The 20163-nt window shown below is 42.8% G+C and overlaps 2 protein-coding genes across 8 annotated transcripts in view; one reads left to right on the top strand and one right to left on the bottom strand.

Annotated features, from left to right (window-relative positions):
* The window catches only part of LOC125741957 (uncharacterized protein C7orf50 homolog), a 90238-nt gene that overhangs the window by 34194 nt on the left and 35881 nt on the right, over window positions 1-20163 (bottom strand). The window lies entirely within an intron of this gene.
* On the top strand, window positions 1022-14754 carry LOC125741953 (probable G-protein coupled receptor 146). Of its 4 annotated transcripts, none has more exons than XM_049013523.1 (3): window positions 1022-1335; window positions 6039-9466; window positions 11775-14754. In XM_049013523.1, the coding sequence occupies exon 3, from the start codon at window positions 11814-11816 to the stop codon at window positions 12813-12815; it is 1002 nt and encodes a 333-aa protein (XP_048869480.1). In that variant the 5' UTR covers window positions 1022-1335; window positions 6039-9466; window positions 11775-11813; the 3' UTR covers window positions 12816-14754. The 4 variants fall into 4 exon arrangements, with proteins under 4 accessions (XP_048869480.1, XP_048869479.1, XP_048869478.1 ...); XM_049013524.1 differs by lacking the exon at window positions 1022-1335 and having other exon boundaries at window positions 1349-9127; window positions 9361-9466; XM_049013522.1 differs by lacking the exon at window positions 6039-9466 and having other exon boundaries at window positions 1023-1335.

The following is a 20163-nucleotide window of genomic DNA, read 5'->3' as shown; positions in this document are numbered from 1 at the left end:
ATGACTAATGAATGCTCATCTGCAAAGTTCATTTCAAACATGACTGGCATGGCTTTGCTTCTTTCTCCTTATTTATCACAGGATGAAGAAGATGCAATGTAAGAAGAAGAAGTTAAAAATGTCTCAGTAACCACCTGAACTTTCAAAAAAAAAAGAAAACGCGATCGGCAGATATCGGTCATGCCCAGGGAGGGAGTTATGGGTTTACAATGGTCCCAGGCTTCCTATAATCCCAAATTTTCGCGGAAAACTGCAGAGTCATTTTATTAAACCTCTGCAGATTTATTTCCTTTAATTTAAGTCCCTCCATACCCATCTGCACGGACAGGAAGGATCTGCCCTTAGCTGCGGGATCTCCCATGCGACAGTCAGGAGACGCATACTGTCATGTCTAGGAGGAAATCAGCGAAACAGCTGCACTCATCCCGAAATGGCACATCACAGACACGCATACCGGCCACTGGCGGATATTTTAGACTCACACTTCAGACTCGGGTGGACAAGCTCAAATCAAAGAATTGGTGTGTGTGTGTCTGTGTAGTTACATGGAAGAAAAAACAAACTATTAAACAAAATACTAATTATCAAAACGATTTAATAAATATAATATCCAATATAATATAACACTTAATTCAAACATCTCGCAACACTCGTATGCAAAGCGTATTAAATCCCCTACAGCAGATACCTGATGGAGCGCCGCAGTTCGCAGAGCATGCAGTATGTGCAGATACATCGCACAAAGTCCGATGTGTTAAAGCCGCGTTTTCTGTCAGTATTGCCAGCCGGCGGTGACTGTGAACTGTGCGGATTATTGACCCCTAACCCAGCTGTCAAAGCCACTTAACAGCGCTGCACTGTTTTTTCGAGCGCGCGTGTTGTTTGCGTCCCTGTCACTGTGCGCCCACCCCCCTCTTTCTCAGCCACCTCCACCTCCCCTCCCCCGCTAGAACCGGCGACGCCCCCCGCGCCGCTGTCAGCCAATGGAACAGCGCCGTGCGGAAAGCGGGCCTCGGCTGTCCGTGTGGGGGAGGGTCACGTGTGTACACACATAGTGGGGCTGCGGAGTTCCGCCCAGGAGCTTATTGTAACGCAGCCTTGCGTCTGGTTTTACAGGAACCGCGAACGCCGTTTTACTGGAACGCCGAAAAGTCCCAAAAGTATGTTCCATCTCGGCCAGGGTTCGGGCTGACCGGCATCTCGCCGTTTGCTGGACGCTAACAGGAAATGCGATAGGGTGAGCAACGTGCAACAATTCTAGGGAAATGTCATTGGAAGTTTTAGGAATCCAGCGTCGCTCTGAACATACTGAGGATACGGATCGTTGTTTACCAGGTAGGTTATTAACTTTACTAATTCTTTTGCACTTGTGTTCCTTCAAAAATCAAGACTTAAGATGGAACTGTGCACTTTATACTATGTTATCCCATGAGTTTTACTGCACGAAAAACGTTATGTTCAGATGGGACAGAGTTGCATCGTTTTTAAGAACTTGTAACACTAGACTAGACTGTTCAACCAAAATGTAATCAGTTACCGAAACTCCAAGCCTGAAGAAATAAGCAGTTTAAGTACATCGGAGTCGCCTTCTTATACGTGACTGGGCTATAGAAATTAATCAATGTGTGGAAGGGTTGCGTGCAGTTTTTTGTGGTTATAATCGACTTGTAGTTACCCGTGCTGTGGGTGCATTTGGACAGCGGATCAAAACATGGATGGGCGCCGTGTACTGCAACAGTAGCTATACAGGCGTATTATGTTTCATGAGGCAGACGGGCTCTCGATATTCCAAGTGACTTTCTAAGTTGGATGTGACACTGCATCGTTGTTGGCGGATGCGTGGAGTTAGTTTTGTGCTGCTTAAATATCCTTTAGCGAGGTTTACAGGTGCAGTTCTCGTAATAAAACCTTTTTGTTTGACGTACCTTTGTTTGCACTCGTGCTCCCTTCAAACTTTGATCAATCACGGGTGAGTTAAAATAACCTAATTATATAATTACTAAAATTAATTATAACATCAACTTAATATATACAAAGGAGAAATATTTTACTTTTATCGATAAACTCCGTTACTTTGCATCTGAAACAAATTTTATGAGCCTGAAACGTCAGAGAAATGTACTGTTTTATGCCAACACCGAGTTAAAAGCTTTTTGCTTGTTGCTTAATAGATGCTTTTATCACAAGTGACTTGCACAGCATGCATTTTTTTCATGCATCTGTTTACACAGCTGTTTACTGAAGCGGTCCAAGTCAAGTACCTTGGCTTAAGGGTATAGCAGCGGGGACCGGGCTGGAACTTGACCCTGCAGCCTTTTGCTTATATACTGTTTGGATTCAATCGTTTTTTTGTGGGGATGTCAAGAGAAACTCTAGATTCTGGAGGAACCCTAAAAGGGAACTCTAGAAGCAAAGCTGTAATATATTAAGCTGGCCTTTTCAGAAGTAACAAATGACACAACTCAGGGGTTTTCCTGTTTTAATATTTTGAGTTTTTAAAACAAACACTTTCATACACGGCATTTAATGCTTTTTTGTCACACATTGTTCTTTGATTTATCAGAAATCTAATGCAATGCCTCTAAATTACTAATAATATTACAAGCAAAGGGCATCTTTGATTCATTGACCGCATTAGCACCGACAGAGCAGTTAGTGTAATTAGAGTAATAATCACGTTAGCTGAGTGCTTAAGCAGTCAGACTAGTGTGCGCTCAAAGACCTAAATGCAATCCAACCCTCCAAGGCCAGTCTGCAGAAACACTGGCACACATTTTACCAGCCTGTATTGTTTAGTTAAATGTAGCATTGTTATCACAATATAATAAGGCTAATTAGCGTTTCCAGGACTGTTATTCTAAAATCATCCTTAGAAAGTATATTTTTTGCGGAATACACACAGTGCAAAAAAAGCTTGATAAGGCCTCACAAAACATCCATTTTAGTTTACAAATTATAGTCATTTAGCCACAGTCTATAATTTTCATTGTATGGTTTCCTCTCATCATTCATCATCACTCACAAGGGACCCCTCCGTGTCTGAAAGGCACTATATGCAGGAGCCATTTAATAAACATTTTTTAGGGCATGGTCTATATCGAATATGCAAAGAAGCTTGCACATTTTACATTGTGCACTGAATCACAAAATGTACATTTTCACATGTCCTGCAGTCTTTAGTCATTTACAGCAGACTGGATAAATTAATGCAACACAAGCAACAAATGTATTAATGGAGAAATTTTCCAGATGGTTCTGCCAATGCTCTGAACCTCTGTGCATTTAAGAGTGCAGGAAGTTCCTTGTTTGAAGAACAGATAATTATGTCCAAGGCAAACAATTACACACAAGCCCGGCTCAAAATTCGTTGCTTCACATGCAGTGCGTCGCTGCTTAGTCTGTCAATTTGTTACACGTTCTTAGGGGGGTGGTAGGGCGGGTTTACTGGTTTCTGATTGAGAGACATGGTTAGACGCGAAGCTGCACTGCATACGGTGTGTGTGAGCGTGTGGCTTGCTGCCCGAGTGAAGTGGAGTGGAATGGAGTTTGCTCAGGAGCCAGACAAAACACCTGCCAGTAACAGATAATGTGCCAGGAGCACTTGCTCCTCCGCCTTACACTGCCTGCCTGTTCTACAAAGAATCTGTGTCAGTAGGGGAAAGTGGGAGAACTACAGCGCCGTGTTGAAGGTTCAGTGACTCAAGGCCCTTGTGTCATCCTCGTTAGATCTTCCTGTTGAACCTCAGAATAGGCATCTGTGAATGTACAGAGCTTGCATTTCTCTCAGAGCAGGGGAGAGGTCCATCTTACTTTCACCTGGGATCTCTAGATGCACACAGGCCAGAGCTGCAGACCTCCTACCACTAATACCTCTTTTTCGATATTATTTTTTTGTTGCTGATCAGGGGAGCGTAATAATGCCAACATTGTCAGTTTACGCAATGTTTCTGCACATTCGGGTTAAAGACCCCAGTTCAAAAACCCCTGCTTTAGTTGTTACTGGGGATTAAAAACAAGAATGGATGCTTAACCCTTATCCAACCAATATTTAACACAGATGGACTACCAACTTGAATAATTTACTGTACCCAAGTACAATCCACATTATCACTTAAAAGCTTATTTATCACCCTTTGATTCTGCAATCATTTTCAGTTAAGATTAGTGTTTATATCAAGGATGGGGAACCTGTTCCTTTAGGGCCGGTGTGGGTGCGGCTTTTTGGGATGGCCTCTCGATCAGCCATAACAGTGGGTCCCCAGGACTGGACTTGAGAACCACTGCTTTGTTACTGGGATTACTGGGTTACTGTTACTGGGTCACCCCAAAAACCCGCACCCACACCGGCCCTCCATGGAACAGGTTCCCCCCTCCTGGTTTATATGTTGAAACTACCCAGGGTCATTTTGACCCCAGTATAAAATAATTGAAATAAACACACACTCAAACCTCAGCACTTTTTAATTTTGTTTTGTCTTTCAATACAAAAGCAACTCAACCCACAGTCATTTAGACTCCCATTGCCTTTTTAATCTTTCAAAAGAAAAGTACTTGAAGTCATTCAAACTTCTACATTAACATTTCACATGTTGCCTTATTTTGTCTTTTAGTACAGGAGCAACTAAACCTGAAGTCATTAAATCTTCAACACTACTTAATTTTATTTTGTCTTTTGATGTGAAAAAAAATGTGTGACTAAAAACAACTAAAACCAAACACACACTACAGGCAGTTGTGGCATGTAATTTCAATCATGCTATGCTCAGGGCATGTTGGCTTGTGACAGGAGTCGCAAAAAGTCGATACCTTCCTGTCTTTGTTTCGGGAACAAAAGTAGCACCTTTTGCGAGAGGAGTGTGTGGCAGGTTTACTTTGCCTCTCTCCCAGGGGGGTCACTGCTTCTTGGATTTGGCCTTGCAATGCAGTAACTTCATCAACACCAAATCTGGTCAGTTTTGATCTGCTTGCCATTTTTGCCTAAAAAAACACATGTTATCAAAATCTACATTATATAGTTATGTTCTAGATTTATTATAGCCAAACACATCTTGGACCTGCACCCTCACTACCCTGATCATGCCCCGACTGCTTGGCCTTCACTGAAGAGCAGCATCTCAGGTTATTGACAGAGCATGTGTGGATGTTTGTGGCTGATGCATCTGTGTCAGTCTTCAAGATGACTGACAGTGCCTGTACCCCCCCTGACACTGTGTGGTACATTAAATTGGGATCCATTTCAAACATTAACTGAGTAAATACTTCCTTTATTAAAACAGCAGAATTGGGTGCTTTTGACTGGAGTGCCCGGGGACCCCAAAACATTTTTTTTTTTTTAAAAAAAGCACCAATCAAAGCAGAAATAGAAAGTAAAAATGCGACATGATTAGGAACAAGTTGAGTGATAAATTCATTAATTAGAATGATTAAAAAAAACACCTGAGATGACCAAAAAAATCACTGCGGACCCCAGTTGGTAGGGTGAGGGTTAAAACTACAAAGCTAGCTAAAGTTTTTTTTCTATGACAGTAAAAAATGTTTAAGTGAGAAAAAAAACGGCACTGTAATGTATGTACAGAATTTAAAGTTAGAAAATGCCTAATCTTAATCTGGCTTACTAGCAATATAAGAATTGCACATGCTGAACAAGCAGTGTTGGTATTAAAATCGCACATCGTCCAGCCCTATAATACAGCACAGCCATTTTTAGGATTCAGTATAAAATACCCGCCTCGTGTTAATGTCATTTGGTGCTGGTACCAGTTTTTACGCCAGTGGAAAACCAACCCCTTGAAGTATGTACTTTTGTTGCTTGTATGTATGGTACCTGGTGCAGTGGAAATGTGCTCTTAAGTTCAGGCTTAAATTTTTTCATCAAAATTCCAGTGTTCCAATATTTATCCCAAAATTTCAAATGAAATCCTGGGAATATTCCACCTGACGGCAGCACTATAATATCGAGTGACTGTGTGCAGAAGTGGCTGATGAAAAGCAGAGGGAATACAGCCTACTGACAGTTTTCTGCATGACTATGCCAACAGCAACAAAGGCCTTTGGGGACAGAACTGAGGCAGAGGCTTTGCACAGATAAGCCCCATGTCTGTGAGGCTCCCCAGCAGTGACGGCAAAGGGCCGCTGTGGCGCGGGTCCTCTGAGTCCATGAACGCAAGTCATCATCTAATGCTTCCTAGGATTCATCATTCTGCAGAAACTTGTAGTTACACAGGACAAGCGGTTTCAGAAAATGGATGGATGGATAGAAAATGGAATAATGGAAAGTGTGATTGTTAGTCTGAGATTTGAATAAGAAAAGGACATGTGTCAGTGAACATAGGAATACCCTCACACAGAATGCAGAAATGAGGAGAAGCTAACTTAACCCCTTCCTTAGGGTGTGTGTGTGTGTGTCTGTCTCTTTCTCTCTCTCCACTGACCCCAATAGCAAACCCATGGACCAAGACTCTTGCCTGTAATGGTAACTTGCATAAGCCCATCCACAGAGACTAAGCAACTCACCTCAAAAACACAACTGGCCTCCGCCTGTTTATATACCGACCAGGTCGGATCTGGCGAAACAGTACCAGGCATCTGACGCCACACAGAGCAGTTGAGAATTTGTCTGCGGCTGCCTGGGTGATTCCTGGCCATTAAACACTTCTGCAAATGCCTTAGTTCCACTGACCTGGCTTTTGATAAACCAAACATCATGGATAATGGGGTACGAGTCTGGGCCAGCTGTCTGAATGAACATAATGGGGTCTGAGCCTGCGTTACATAACTGTCTCCTAATGAGCTAAATCAGACGGTTTATCTGGGGAAGGGGGTGTGTGCCCCACGCCGCCCCCTCTGCCGTCCCCCAGGGTGCTCAGCTTTGCTCCCCTGTTATAAATCTACACATCACAGTCAGCCAGCCACCCCATCCCTGTCCTGCTGTTACAGAAAATGGAGGGGGGAGGGGGTAACTAAGGTTTGCTGCCCTTGGGGTTAAAGGAAGGGCAAGTGCACCCAACCGCATGAGGTTTTTAAAAGGCAGTAACCACACAAAACGCATGAAACACCTACAGTGCAAAGCTGGGGAAGCACAGCTGGGTGAGGAGCTGAGTGAGGGTCTCGCAAAATGTAGCTGTAGGTAACTGGTACTGGGTTTTCCAGGCAGGCTTCAAATTAACTTTGAAACAAGGACAATGTAATATTCTGGGCGGTATGTTAATAGTTATTATTTGGGTTGTAACTAGGGGTGGTAGATTGACTATTATTATGGTATTTCTCACGGTATTAGTTTATTTTATAATATATTAAGTACACTTTAATTGCTGATTTACACTAATTACAGTTGGGTATGCATGGTTTTATTTCAAAAAGTGACAGGTGATGTGTCATTTGTTTTAATTGTTTAATTGTGTCTATTGTTTTAGTGTGTCATTTTAATTTAATTTAATTGTCGGAGTAACAGCGCAAAGGGAATGACAAGCTGTTTCAGCCGAAAAAAAAGTGCATTTTACTTTTCATTTCAAATAAAACGCAGGGTTGCAAACTTTGGTCAGCTGTCTGGAGTGAGTTTTTTTTCTTACCTTGTAAATGGTCTGTAGGGTTTGCAAACTACCCCAATGCTTTTGATGTAGCTAATTTTAGGTTTATAATAGGATAACATAGATTTGCTGTAAGATTTCTTGCGTGAGTGTGACAGTCTGAAAGCATCACGCCAGATGCGCGAGTTGGCAACCCTTTAAATGTATATATTTTTTTAAAAATTGCTTCACCTGAGCTGATTTGTATAAAAGATTACTTTATGCGGTTGTTAAACGTAAACTTTGGCGAACATGAAGTCACCAATAAACTGTCTGTTTATCCAACATTTTATAAAATATATACTGTTTGAAAACTTTTAAGCCTTACAAACATTAGGAACATTACAGCTTTTTGGTAGTGTTTGATTCGCTGCTGCTAACACTAATGGCACTGTAGCACAAACAAAATACTGCATAAACCAAAGTATGTTTTGTTTGGAGGTTAAAGGAGTTTGATGTCCATTGGTGTGGGAAATGTGTGGTGCCAGAGTTAGTTGGGTAGTTCTGCCTTTTACCAGGCACCTTGTGTGAAGGCAGTGGTGCCTAATATATGCTGATTTAGCAAACATGTTTTACTTTTTCATTTGCTACTGTATATATGTAACCAGGTTAATTTCTCTTTGGATTTTGCCCCCTAGTGGTTCGGATGCATGTGTCCAAGACAGAAAAACGACATTCAATAACTGAAACAAATGTATCAAATCAACCAAATACCGCTTGTCACACCAAAAAAAAAAAACTTTCAAAACAAAACATGTACGAAGTTGCACAATTTCGTGCCACAGTTTCTTTTAGTAAGTAAAAATAAAATGACCACGGTGGCCATATTTAAATGGGTTGAGTGTCCGTAAGTGAACTAAATGTTGTTAAAATTAAAAACTAAGCACTTCAAGCTCTCTCTTTCACCACGAACAGTTCATAAACCGTCTCAGTATTAAGACAAAACCACACATTTCCCTATAAAAATCACTGTCATGCTCTCAAACAGCTTGCTCACTCATCGCAGAAAAATGTCAGTCGGCATTCTGTAAACACGTGCTGTGTTTTTCCATCTCCAGTTTTTTTTTTTTTAATAAAACCATTGAATAAAATGTCAAAGTTACCCTCGTTTGAAAGCTTGATCTCTTATGTACATGAATCAGTCATTCTTCATTGTCTTCATATATGCTCTGCTTCCTTGCTAACATATCACGGAACCTTTGCCTATGGTTATGTTTCAACGTAATTAACGTTTTCACCAAATTTCAGTGTCAACTGTTTCGTCCAATAAAGGTGTGTCTAAGGTTTGCAAAATGGTATGGAATGTGTTGATTGGACATTGATTTTCACACTGGAGACATAAATGCATTGCTCAGTCAGTGAGTCTCGTGAGTTTTCCCGAGTTATTTTTGGACAACTTTTTTGAGTGAAGAATATTGGCTTGGAAGACATTCAGTGTTGAGGAAGCACAGAGGATGATTCTGGAGAGTGATTTCGGGAAGGAAAGCAAGGCATCCATCGCAGACTCCTTTGATTTGATGGAGGACGACACTTTTTTGCACAGAGGATGCAACCCTCGACATGTAAGTGCTTTTGTTTACAGGTCACATTCTTTTCTCCTTTGTGTTTTCTATAGATTTTTACAATTCAGTAATTCAGCAATTCATAATGAACATTTGCTTTGGTAACAGTTGTATCGTAGTACACTGGACAAAGTGCGCAGTGCCCTTGTTGAGCTTTTGCTTTGGCAGTATAGTTGCGCAGTGCCCAAGTAAATAAACAAAAATGTGTATATTTTTCTTTTTCTTTATTGCAGATGAGCTATCCAGAAGCTGATATCGCCAGCGACAGCCTGAATGGGACTCCTGGCTATGACCCCCTGTTCAGATTGAAGCCCCTGCATGGTGACATCATCACATCATGTAAAGCATGCTACCACCCACATCAGAACATCACCACTGATGAGGGCATGGTTGCTGCCAAAGGTAGACACAGGGTGAAGCAGTACATGAAGGACAAGCCAACAAAATGGGGCTTCAAGTTGTTTGTCCTGGCAGACAGCCTGACAGGGTACACATTCTACATCAGCTTGTACCAGGGGAATGTACTCGCACCTAGTGGGAAAGGCCTGAGTTTTGATGCTGTGGTCAATTTCGTTCCTGTGTCCTTTCTGGGAACTGAATATAGACTCTGTGTTGACAATTTCTACCATCATGGCTATCCATACCCATGTCTACTTTCAGAACACTGCGGCCTGTGGCACGATCAGGGAAAATAGGACTGGCTTCCCTAAAACCAGGGTAAATGGTTTACCAAAGGCGGCTCCGTGAGGGGACATCAGGTGGATTAGAGAAGGTCCTCACTTGTATATGAAATAGGAGGACACAAGGGAAGTTACCATGTGTTCTTCCATCCACAAGGGTTTCAGCAGACATTGGGTTTCTCACCATATGAAGGTAGCTAATGGGTGGAGACAACAGTGTGTGCCAGTACCTGATGCAGTGCTGGACTATAATAAATGCATGGGGGGTGTGAACTTATCTGATGTCTTCATAAAGCACTACACGGCGTCAACGAAAACTACAAAATGGTACAAGAAGCTCATCTACCACTTTGTGGATATTGCGGTGGTGAACAGCCTCATCATGCATACGGCTAATCGCCAGGGAGGAGAAACAGAGGCCTCTCACACGAAGGCTTTTGGCAGATCCTATGTGAGCAGGAGGGGACCCAGCAGGCCACAACAGCAGTGGTGCCAGAGCCATTGCCCCAGCCAGAGAAGCAGATGTGCATCCCAGTGGCCATCACAGACACTTCAGCTGTGGACTCTAGGCTGAAGGCCACTTAGGGCAGGAAGTACTGTGTGTACTGCCACTCCAAGAAGCTAAGCAATAAGACAACATACAACTGTCTAGCGTACGACGTGCCACTCTGCATAGTTGTGGACCGAATCTGTTTCACAGCGTGGCAGTTGAAGAAAGACAGAGGGAGGGGCTGTGCAATTTGAAATGTTTTGTGTGTGAATAAAATACAGGTTTTTCTCAGATTGTGTGGTCATGTTATGTGAGAAAATGTTTCTTATGAGCCATAAGTGGTAATGCATTTAGGAAAAAAAGGCTACCCTAAAAAACACTACTAGTTACACTGTAGCCATTTTGGATAGGTTTTGGATAGGTCTGACAAGTCGTATGAATAAAATGTAGGTTTTTCTCAGACTGCATGATCATGTGTTAGAAAACATTTGAGCCATAAGTGGTAATGCATTTAGGAAAAAAAGGTTATTCCAACAAGCACCACTAGTCGCACTTTTGGATAGGTTGCACTTTTGGATAGGTTTGGCACGTAGTTGTCTCATTTGCTCTTTCCTCAGTAAAACCTGTTGGAGTCTGTCTGGATTGGGTGCACATGTAGAAAACAAGTTTGAGAACCACATATTTAAAATTAGACCTAATCCATCATGTAGTTTATGAAATACTTACAAAATACCAAAACAGATTTTTGTATTTTTTCAATGGTTTTTTTTCCCTCGCCTGTTCATAAATTATACACAGGTTATTAATTTCAGTTATTCAACTAAACTGAAATTAGTTGTAATGGGGTCAGCTCTGATTTTAGGTATCAAGTATGTGTCTCTGACTTTTACATCTTTATATACAAGTTATGAAGTAATTATCCCGAAGAGGCAACAAATGGCCTGTTCAGCATGAACCCCTGTTGAAGTCTATAGGGTACTAATGTGCACAATTACACGAAATCTATTTATTTTGGAATTTGTTCATTTGCTATCGCGACTCCCTGTCAGAGTGCATAATAAAAAAAAAATAAAAACAACGCAAATAAACCTGTTACATGGAATATATAAGGATAAGTACTCGTAATTCAACTGAAGCTTCGAAGAAAATTAAATGCTCTCTTTTTTACAAATAGGCTGTTGTATAATTAGGCTGTAGACTTCTCACAGTGTTACCAGTATAGTGCAAATTGTGCCGCACAATCACACCAGTAACGATTGACACCAGTATACCGCCCACCCCTAGTACAAGATTATCTACTAAAGTCACACAGATACATTCATACACAAAAGTAAGCAAGCAAGGATTCCAGATAAACAATGTTTTTCGATATAAGTTTTTATGCTTACAAAAATGAACAAACCCAGTAGACACCGTAAAATACACCCATATAAGAATAGAGCCCTTAAACGATGTCATTTTCCTCTCTGCCCAGCAGAACCAGTGAACCGGAGGCACAGCCAGCAGAACCATCGCGATGTGGAGCTGCATCGCCTACAACGAGACGGATGACGGTTTGGATCAGCAGCTCTGTCGGGACTTTGAGCTCATCCTGTCTGTGCTCTCCCTCATCTACCTCATCATCTGCTTCCCTGTGGGCCTCTGCTACAATGCGCTCCTGGTGGTGGTCAACCTCTCCAACAAGGGCTCCATGACCATGCCAGATGTCTACTTCGTTAACATCGCCATCGCCGGCCTGGTGCTCAACGTGGTAGCCCCGGTGGAGCTGCTGGGGCCCAGCTTCACCATGTGGCCCATGTGGGACTACAATAACGAGGTCTACATCACCCTGCTGATCCTCTTCAACATTTCCTCGCTGGTGATCATGTACTCCACCACTCTTCTGAGCCTGGATTACTACATTGAATGCGCCCTGCCACGCACCTACATGTCTAGCGTCTACAACACCAAGCACGTGTGTGGCTTCATCTGGGGTGGCGCTGTGCTCACCAGCTTTTCCTCCCTGCTTTTCTACGTGTGCAACCACGTGTCCACAAAGATCATTGAGTGCTCTAAGATGCAGAACAAGGAGGCGGCGGATGCCATCATGATCCTCATCGGCTACGTGGTGCCTGCTGTCGCCGTGCTCTACGCTTTTACGCTCATCCTGCGTATCAGAAAGGAGGCCACGCCTTTGGAGCAGGATTTGGGGAGGTTGGACCCTTCCATCCACCGGATGCTGCTGGTGTGCGTCTGCGTACAGTTTGCGCTCTGGACGCCATGCTACGCGGTGCTGCTGGTGCACACGCTGCTGGGCGAGCGTGGCATCTACCTGCAGTGGCCGCAGGCGGTGGCCTACGAGTTCCTGCGCTGCCTCAGCGAGCTGCTCGCCTTCTCCAGCACCTTCATCACGCCGCTTATGTACCGGCGCATGAACGAGAACTTCGCCCACAAAGTGCAGCGCCTCCTCAAGAGGCTGCACTGTGGGGGCCGGGGCTGCACCCACGAGCATTCCGAAGTGCAGCAGGTGTTCACGTGAGGAGCGGCTATCCCGGTATCACCCTTAAGCAGCTCCGGCCCTCAGGAGCTTCTCACTCGTGCCAAAAACATGAAGGATATCATTGCATTATCCAGCCACTCATGTCACGAGTTCAAGGCTAATTAGTAACCACTAAGTCCTGCTTCTGAGTTCACATAAGCTATCGTCCGTCGCTTCTAACATCTCCTGATGCCGGGTTGACCCCCCACTCCGATCATTACATCACAGGATGAGCTTTGTCATAGCATCATCACAAGGACGTACAAGACACATACCTCAGCTTCTCCACAAAGGGCATTAAAGTGAGACTGACAGCCTGCGACACCTCAAGCCCCACAGCTTTCCCAGCAGGCACTCCGGCCACCAGGGGGCACCCACAGTCCCCTTATCTGGTTGAGGGTGTTGCTCCCCCCATGCAAGCACGGTACCGCATCGCTTTTGCTGCTACAGAGCAGAGGAAGTGTAACTGAAGGCCGCATAGCTGCTTCCTGACTAAGATTAACAACTCTGTGCACCTTGCATCCACATCTGCAACCTGGCTCCTACATGTCACCACTTCGTTTCTTATCATATGTAATATATATATTTGGTGATCCATGGACTGGACACTATGGGTTTCCAAGCTCCATTGATTACATCGTACAACTTTCTCAACTTTGACGAAACACACATAAGTAAAATATTGCAAAAAATACACACACAATACTGTCTGATGTGCATCTGATGATAGATTAACATGCAGTTTCTCTGTGATAATTCTAAGTATATATAAAAAAGGAAAACGACACAACTGTTAAAGGCTTTTGGGGGTGGGGGGGGGAGTCATCTGTATGATTTCACAAAGGCACCCATCCGGTCTTTTCATTCACTTATCCCTTATCGTCACATTTATTCACATTTATATATTTATGAGCCAAACTTACATGTGTATCAAAATAACTATATTTTTGTAGGCGAAAAATTACCGTATGTGTATGGAAGGAAAAAAAACGCTTTGGTCCCACATATGTAAGAAAATGTATTTAATTTTTATAAAGATGAGCATATACGTTACAGGGCCTAGAAGAAATGTAATTACGGTGTAACACTTGTGTGTATGTATATATAAATATAAAGATGTCTGTATATATTGTTCAGTATTACAGAGACTTCATGCAGAAACACGAGCGGATCCGCAGTATTCTCTCACAGTGGTACCCAGACACATTGGTGTCTTCCAGCCCTGTTGCGCTTGGCTGAGTTCTGGACTGTAAAATGAAATGATCCTGCAGGAACATCAGCCACAGTGAAAAGTCTTTCAGTTGCCCCTCCCACTGCTCCCTGTTCCCACCCTCCCTGGACCATCTGTATACTACTGCACATCCCAACGATGTGTGGAAGTACCCCCCCCCCCCACTGAATCTTATAATTATTGAACACTGCTGTCCGGTAACTCAAAATACCCAAGTCAAAGGAGGGTGATGTTTCCTTCTATCCTCAAAAACAAGCCAATCGGCCGGCTTGTAAATTAACACTGCCAGTGTGCACAGGCATTCCTGCAAGTAACACATCGCTTTCAACTCAAGATAGTTCAGAATGCATTCTGTCCCAGTATCTTGTATCACATAACAAGCAGCACCATAGATTTCATGTTTGGTCATATTCTCCTATTTTGCGACGGGGTGAAGAACACCTGAACCATCTGCGGACAGTAGGTGGGAGCAAGCCCCTCCCTGGTCAAAGCCAACTCCCTTTGAAATGTTCGCTTTAATGTTCCCGGGAAAAGGACCAGTGGGCTCTGTGAGAATGACTCTTAATGTAATGCCTCCCAAACAGTAGAAGGGAACATCCAAAACCCTGCTTTACCCTTAGAAAGCAGGCAGTGAAAGGGAGCATGGAGTAGATTTGCTTTGTCCATGTGTTCCACTCGATCAGTGAAATAAAAACAAATGCACGTGGACTCCAGCGTCTCGATTCTTATCTGCCATTAAAAAGAAACAAAAAAACATAATGCTTCCATATTCAGTCAAAATGGGTGGAAGCCAAATGTCTATAGATCTTGGATTTCATGTCTTAAAATGGTTTTTAAAAGACATGTTATGCAAACATTGTTTCACAAGCAGCTGCTGAAGCCAATTTGCTGGAGCTTGATAATGGAGACTCTGAGACAGGTGGGTTGCAGCACTCTGGTTCACTGTGTGACACAGAGTGTGTTTTGTCTTGTACAATCACAGGTCCCTCCCCTCGCTTCCACTGAGCAGGTTCGACGGTGTTTTAAATATTGCAAATTCATGAAGCGCAATAGGTGTGAAAACATGTGAAAGACATACTATGCTATGTTGAATGTTACTAAACATTTAAAAAAACCTATCTGTTATGCTAAAATTATGAAATAAAGTCACTACAATTCCTCATATTTATACATGAAGTTAATAGTTAGTGTCCATGAGAACCTCTGAAGTTGCATACACTGCAGCTTCAAAGGTTCAAGTGCAGGGTTGGTCTTCCGGTGCCCTGCAGAAAACGGACTACATTCTTCCTGTTCATGTCCCCCCCCGAGGCACTACAAACACGCAGTGACTCGTCACACCCCTCCCAGACCGAAACCCAGCGTCGGGTGGTTTCCGCAGCACTCGGAAGTAGAACAGCAGCTATCACTTGCTGCAGTGACCTCGCAATAAGCAGGGTGGCAGTTTTGGAAAAAGTGGCAGTACAGTTTTGAACATATTTTTTCCGGGTACATCAAGGATGTCCTGTCTGCCTTCAGGGATCTTGTTAAAGGTTCATTATCAGTGTCGAAACGTGTGATTATACAATTAGTAATTGATATTTGAGCAAAACTAAGAAAAACACTTTGTTTCTGCTTTTAGTGTTTTGAATGTCAGAAATACATAAAAATTGAATAACAGCCCACTAATGCAATATGCTACTACTACTTTAAAAAAAAAAAGGTCCTCTCAGTGAGTCCACAGTTCCGAGAGAACTATTTTGTAATGACTAATATAGTAAAATCCTGTTATAGCGGACTTTATTAGAATGAAATATCGTGTATAACAGACGAGGCCCGCTGGTCCCGGCCGTGCGCCTTTACGAACATGCAGAAAAAGCGCCGGATATAGCAGACTCGCATATAACAGAATTTCGCTTATAATGGACAAACAATTTGGTCCCTTGGGCCGCTTTTAACTCTAGTTTTGTTCGGGTATAATGGTGATATCCAGCGCAGATACGTAGTCGGGATTATTAATAGTCACGCATCTGGTAAAGTTGGATTACTACATGTGGTATACATTATTATATTGTACAAGTGTGTCTGCTGGGGTGTGGCATGAGTAAATGGTGTCCTGTAGTTGTGTTCTGGGCATACAGCAACTCTGGATATAACGAACTTTGGATATAACGGACAGTTTTGCCAGGTCCCTTCAAGTCCGTTATAATTGGATTTTACTGTAGTCTGATTGTAAATCACTTAAGTGATGGAGGTTAATTTTCATTTTCTTAGACTCAACAGGGATAGTACAGAATTCACTGAGAAATTAACAAGCGACTTCCACACACAAAACTGGGAGTTGGGGTTTGATCTCACAACCCTGGAGTTAGAATGGTTCACATTTAAAGTTCATTATCCAAAACTCTTAATTGCACTGGAATTAAACCAGTGTTTCTGCTAACGTTTCTCTGTGGCAGCCCGCCACTTCAAAAACCATCTATCCAACTAATAAATCATATAGTCCAATGCCTTGGCGACTCACTCAGGAAGTCCGATTCCCGCCACCACCGCTGGTGTCCTGTGGGACTTGGAGCAAAACGGCTAAGTATCCCCGTTAATCTATGCCCTGGCATTGGCGGTCACATTGGCGGTCACTTCCTCACGCAGTCCCAGTATGAATATGAAACTGGAACAGCGCTGTGTTCAAAAATGGAACAAGGGGATTCTTCCCCTTTTATTCAGCTGGAAGTACACGACACCCGTTACTTTACCGTTACGGAAGACAAGTGGGATTAAAATGTATATATCCCAGGATTTTACCTGATACATTAACGGGTTTCGAATGTGAAAACCCGCTGACTAATAATCCACAGTTGGGCTGTGCCCAGTACAGCTAGTCTGTTGTTACATGAGTACAATGGGCAAACTGTTGAAGGTTTAATTTTGCAACGGCTAAAAAACGTAGTTATATCTCTCACTGAAAAATCACTAGCCAATATGAATTCATGTAATTATTAAATGTATGTTTCCCTCCGTAGACAGAGAGTATTTCAGCCCCAGGGCAAATGATCCTCTTAAAGATAAAAAAAGTGAAGCCCCAGGTAAACTTGACTTAGCCCCTGATCTTTTCAATAGCTAGAAACTGCCCTGGAACATGCTACCACTAAACAATAATAATAAAACGTAAAACAATGGTCTACATTTTTTTTCCAGTAGTTCCAGTAGTTTGGCCCCACGCCAAACCGCTTAAATCGGCAGTAAACACCCATTAGACTAACGCTGCTGTCTTCCACAGCATTATTACATTGAAGGAATAACCAAGAGCACAGCAGCTTAATGTCTCCATTTCGATGTAAATGATTTACTGCAAACAGCTTCTGTCATGCATCTGTGATAATCCCAGGCTGTCAATAGCCAAACCTATACTGATTAAAAATAAATAAATGCTAACTGGTTTTTTAAATGTTCAATGGTGAGAATAATCCGAGGTAAAGTGATTCTCATAGCAACGTTAATGAGCTCAAAATGGGTGATTTTAACCACGTTAAATCAGCAATAGTACACGGATAAATTCTCCCGGACACAGCCAAAGGGGGCTTAGTGTCAAGGCTAATGACTTATGATTTAGTCTGAACTTTGAGCAGTACTGACATTTATCTCATAAAGGGGACAGGTCGTGCAATGTGCTTTCAGTAGGTGTGAAAAACAGGCGTTTCCAGTGTCAACTCAGCAAGACTGACGGAATATCCATTTAATAATGAAATTACATGTACCTTCCTCCGAACAAGATCAAAGGGTGAGAGGCTATATGTTGATTGCTCGTCAGACGGTACAAATACGAACCGTGGAAGCCAACCAGTTGTAACTTGCCCATGTAGCTTCACCGTGAACTGCAATCTATTCTCTAAATCTACTCAGCTAGCTAATCTTCCTGTACAAGAATAACAATTAACAGCTTCCTCTCTTAGTAAGAAGACAAAACTATGAAAAACCATATTTTATTACTGCTATAGGCAACTGAACACCCATACTGACAACATCTGACACAAATTAGACTTCACAAAACCGGTTCGTTTAAAGGCTCAAATTGCTAATCGTCAGTTAGCGTCTGAACAAATAATTTACAACACAGTGGTTTTCTACATGTGGATGCTATAAGGTACCAAATTACAGAGCTTTTACCGAGTCATTTGATCTAAGTGATAACAGGCCACCGGAGTAGTTCATACCAGTTCCAGTTGATTTTGCACTCGTGTACACAGAGGCAGAGAATTTAGCTCAGTTCATTATACATCCTGTTTCTTAAACAGTCTCTAAAGTGCAGCTATAATTAGGGGGTACTATAACATGTTACAACAGAAAAGAAACTTAGTCCAGCAAAAGCAAACATTACGACACAGCATGATTCACTTTACGATGCATATGATTCAACATATCACATTGCATCAGGGTATCACAATTGGAACGCAATATGCCCAAAATTCATTAACAAAATCTGCAAGCAATTCTGAGAGAACAATACTATTAAAAAGGACATATTTAATTACATGCCCACTGATACCACATAATAAAAACACAAGAACCAGCAACTTCAAAACATACGTACTTCTATATTTAACAAATTCATATTTGCTATTGTAATCCACAAATGTTGAGAGAGTGAACTTATTTCATCTGTGTTTAAAAAAAAAAGTGACCCAAATATCCTGGATATTTTCTGTCATGACATAGTATATACCTAACGAATTGTATTAAAATCATTTTGTATAAACACAAAGCATCCATGATGTTCAACTAATTGTGTTGAACTTGTTTTTAAACAGTAACTGGCAGACACACCTTTGTGCGAGTGCAGTCCTTTGTGAGGTCACAATATCTCTCGGCAACACGTGTCAGTACGTGTCGAGAGGCCAGAATCAAAGCATTTGCAAAACACAATACCACCTACCAGCAACTACCACATTTGCTCTCTCTGCTCTTGGGACGGTCTCTTTCCCTGCAATACTCCATTCCACTTTTACACACTTCAGCAAATCAGTACCGCCAGTGAGACTCTCATATCAAACTCATCTGCAAAATGTGTGTAGCCAACTTCCAATGATGTGAAATAAAATGACAGCTTAGGGATTCAGCTACTAGCTGTTGAACCTCAGCAAGCAGTTGTGGGACAGCTGTGTCTGACAAAGCAGTAGGTAAGGATGACAACCCGTTGCTCCAACTTGTTTGACATCCTCCTAAAACCAGTGGTGGCTGCATTAAATTTTGAGTGGGGTGGCAACAGGGGCTGGTTATAGGGGCGGCTGTGCCACATCATGTCTCTCCGAAACATGAATTATTAATAATCCATCCATTTTCCAAACCGCTTATCCTATTGGGTCGCGGGGGGTCCGGAGCCTATCCCGGTAGCAATGGGCATGAGGCAGGGAACAACCGAGGATGGGGGGCCAGCCCATCGCAGGGCACACACACACCATTCACTCACAAATGCACACCTATGGGCAATTTAGCGACTCCAATTAGCCTCAGCATGTTTTTGGACTCTGGGGGGAAACCGGAGTACCTGGAGGAAACCCCACGACGACATGGGGAGAACATGGGGAGAACATGCAAACTCCGCACACATGTGACCCAGGCGGAGACTCGAACCCGGGTCCCAGAGGTGTGAGGCAACAGTGCTAACCATTGCACCGCCATGCCGCCCAATTATTAATAATCAGTTTATTAATTATTTTGTTGTAGGATGGGTGGCCACGTATATACTAAATGGTCATGTATTAGCCAACAATGATCAATGCTTAATGTCTGCCACGTTTCCATAGATTTGCTCAAGGTATTCCGGTTTAAGGTGAAATGGCATTGCCCTGTATTGGACTGGCATTCCTTCCCCTGCCCCACGCTTCCAGCCGTGCCCGATAAACAGTAGGGAATAAGGATGATCATTAAACTCCTGCCTACACACACTGACATTACACTACTATCGCTCACTCCCACTGCATTTCAAAAGGAGCACCTGAGACTCCAGTGCTCAGATCTGCTCAGTGCTTTCCCCTTCTGTCGTGCGGCAGGGGGCCTTTCAGCAGACCTGGGACTAAATCACACACACACACACACACACACACACACACACACACACACACACACACACACACACACACACAG

Source organism: Brienomyrus brachyistius, chromosome 5 (assembly GCF_023856365.1).
Source record: "Brienomyrus brachyistius isolate T26 chromosome 5, BBRACH_0.4, whole genome shotgun sequence".
In the NCBI taxonomy this organism is placed as follows: domain Eukaryota; kingdom Metazoa; phylum Chordata; class Actinopteri; order Osteoglossiformes; family Mormyridae; genus Brienomyrus; species Brienomyrus brachyistius.
The sequence above is the reverse complement of the archived record's forward strand: the minus strand, read 5'-3'. Positions and strand labels throughout refer to the sequence as shown.

Bases quoted from the DNA above. Each gene is read 5' to 3' on its own strand.
- LOC125741953 (XM_049013523.1), top strand. From the start codon at position 11,814: ATGTGGAGCTGCATCGCCTACAACGAGACGGATGACGGTTTGGATCAG.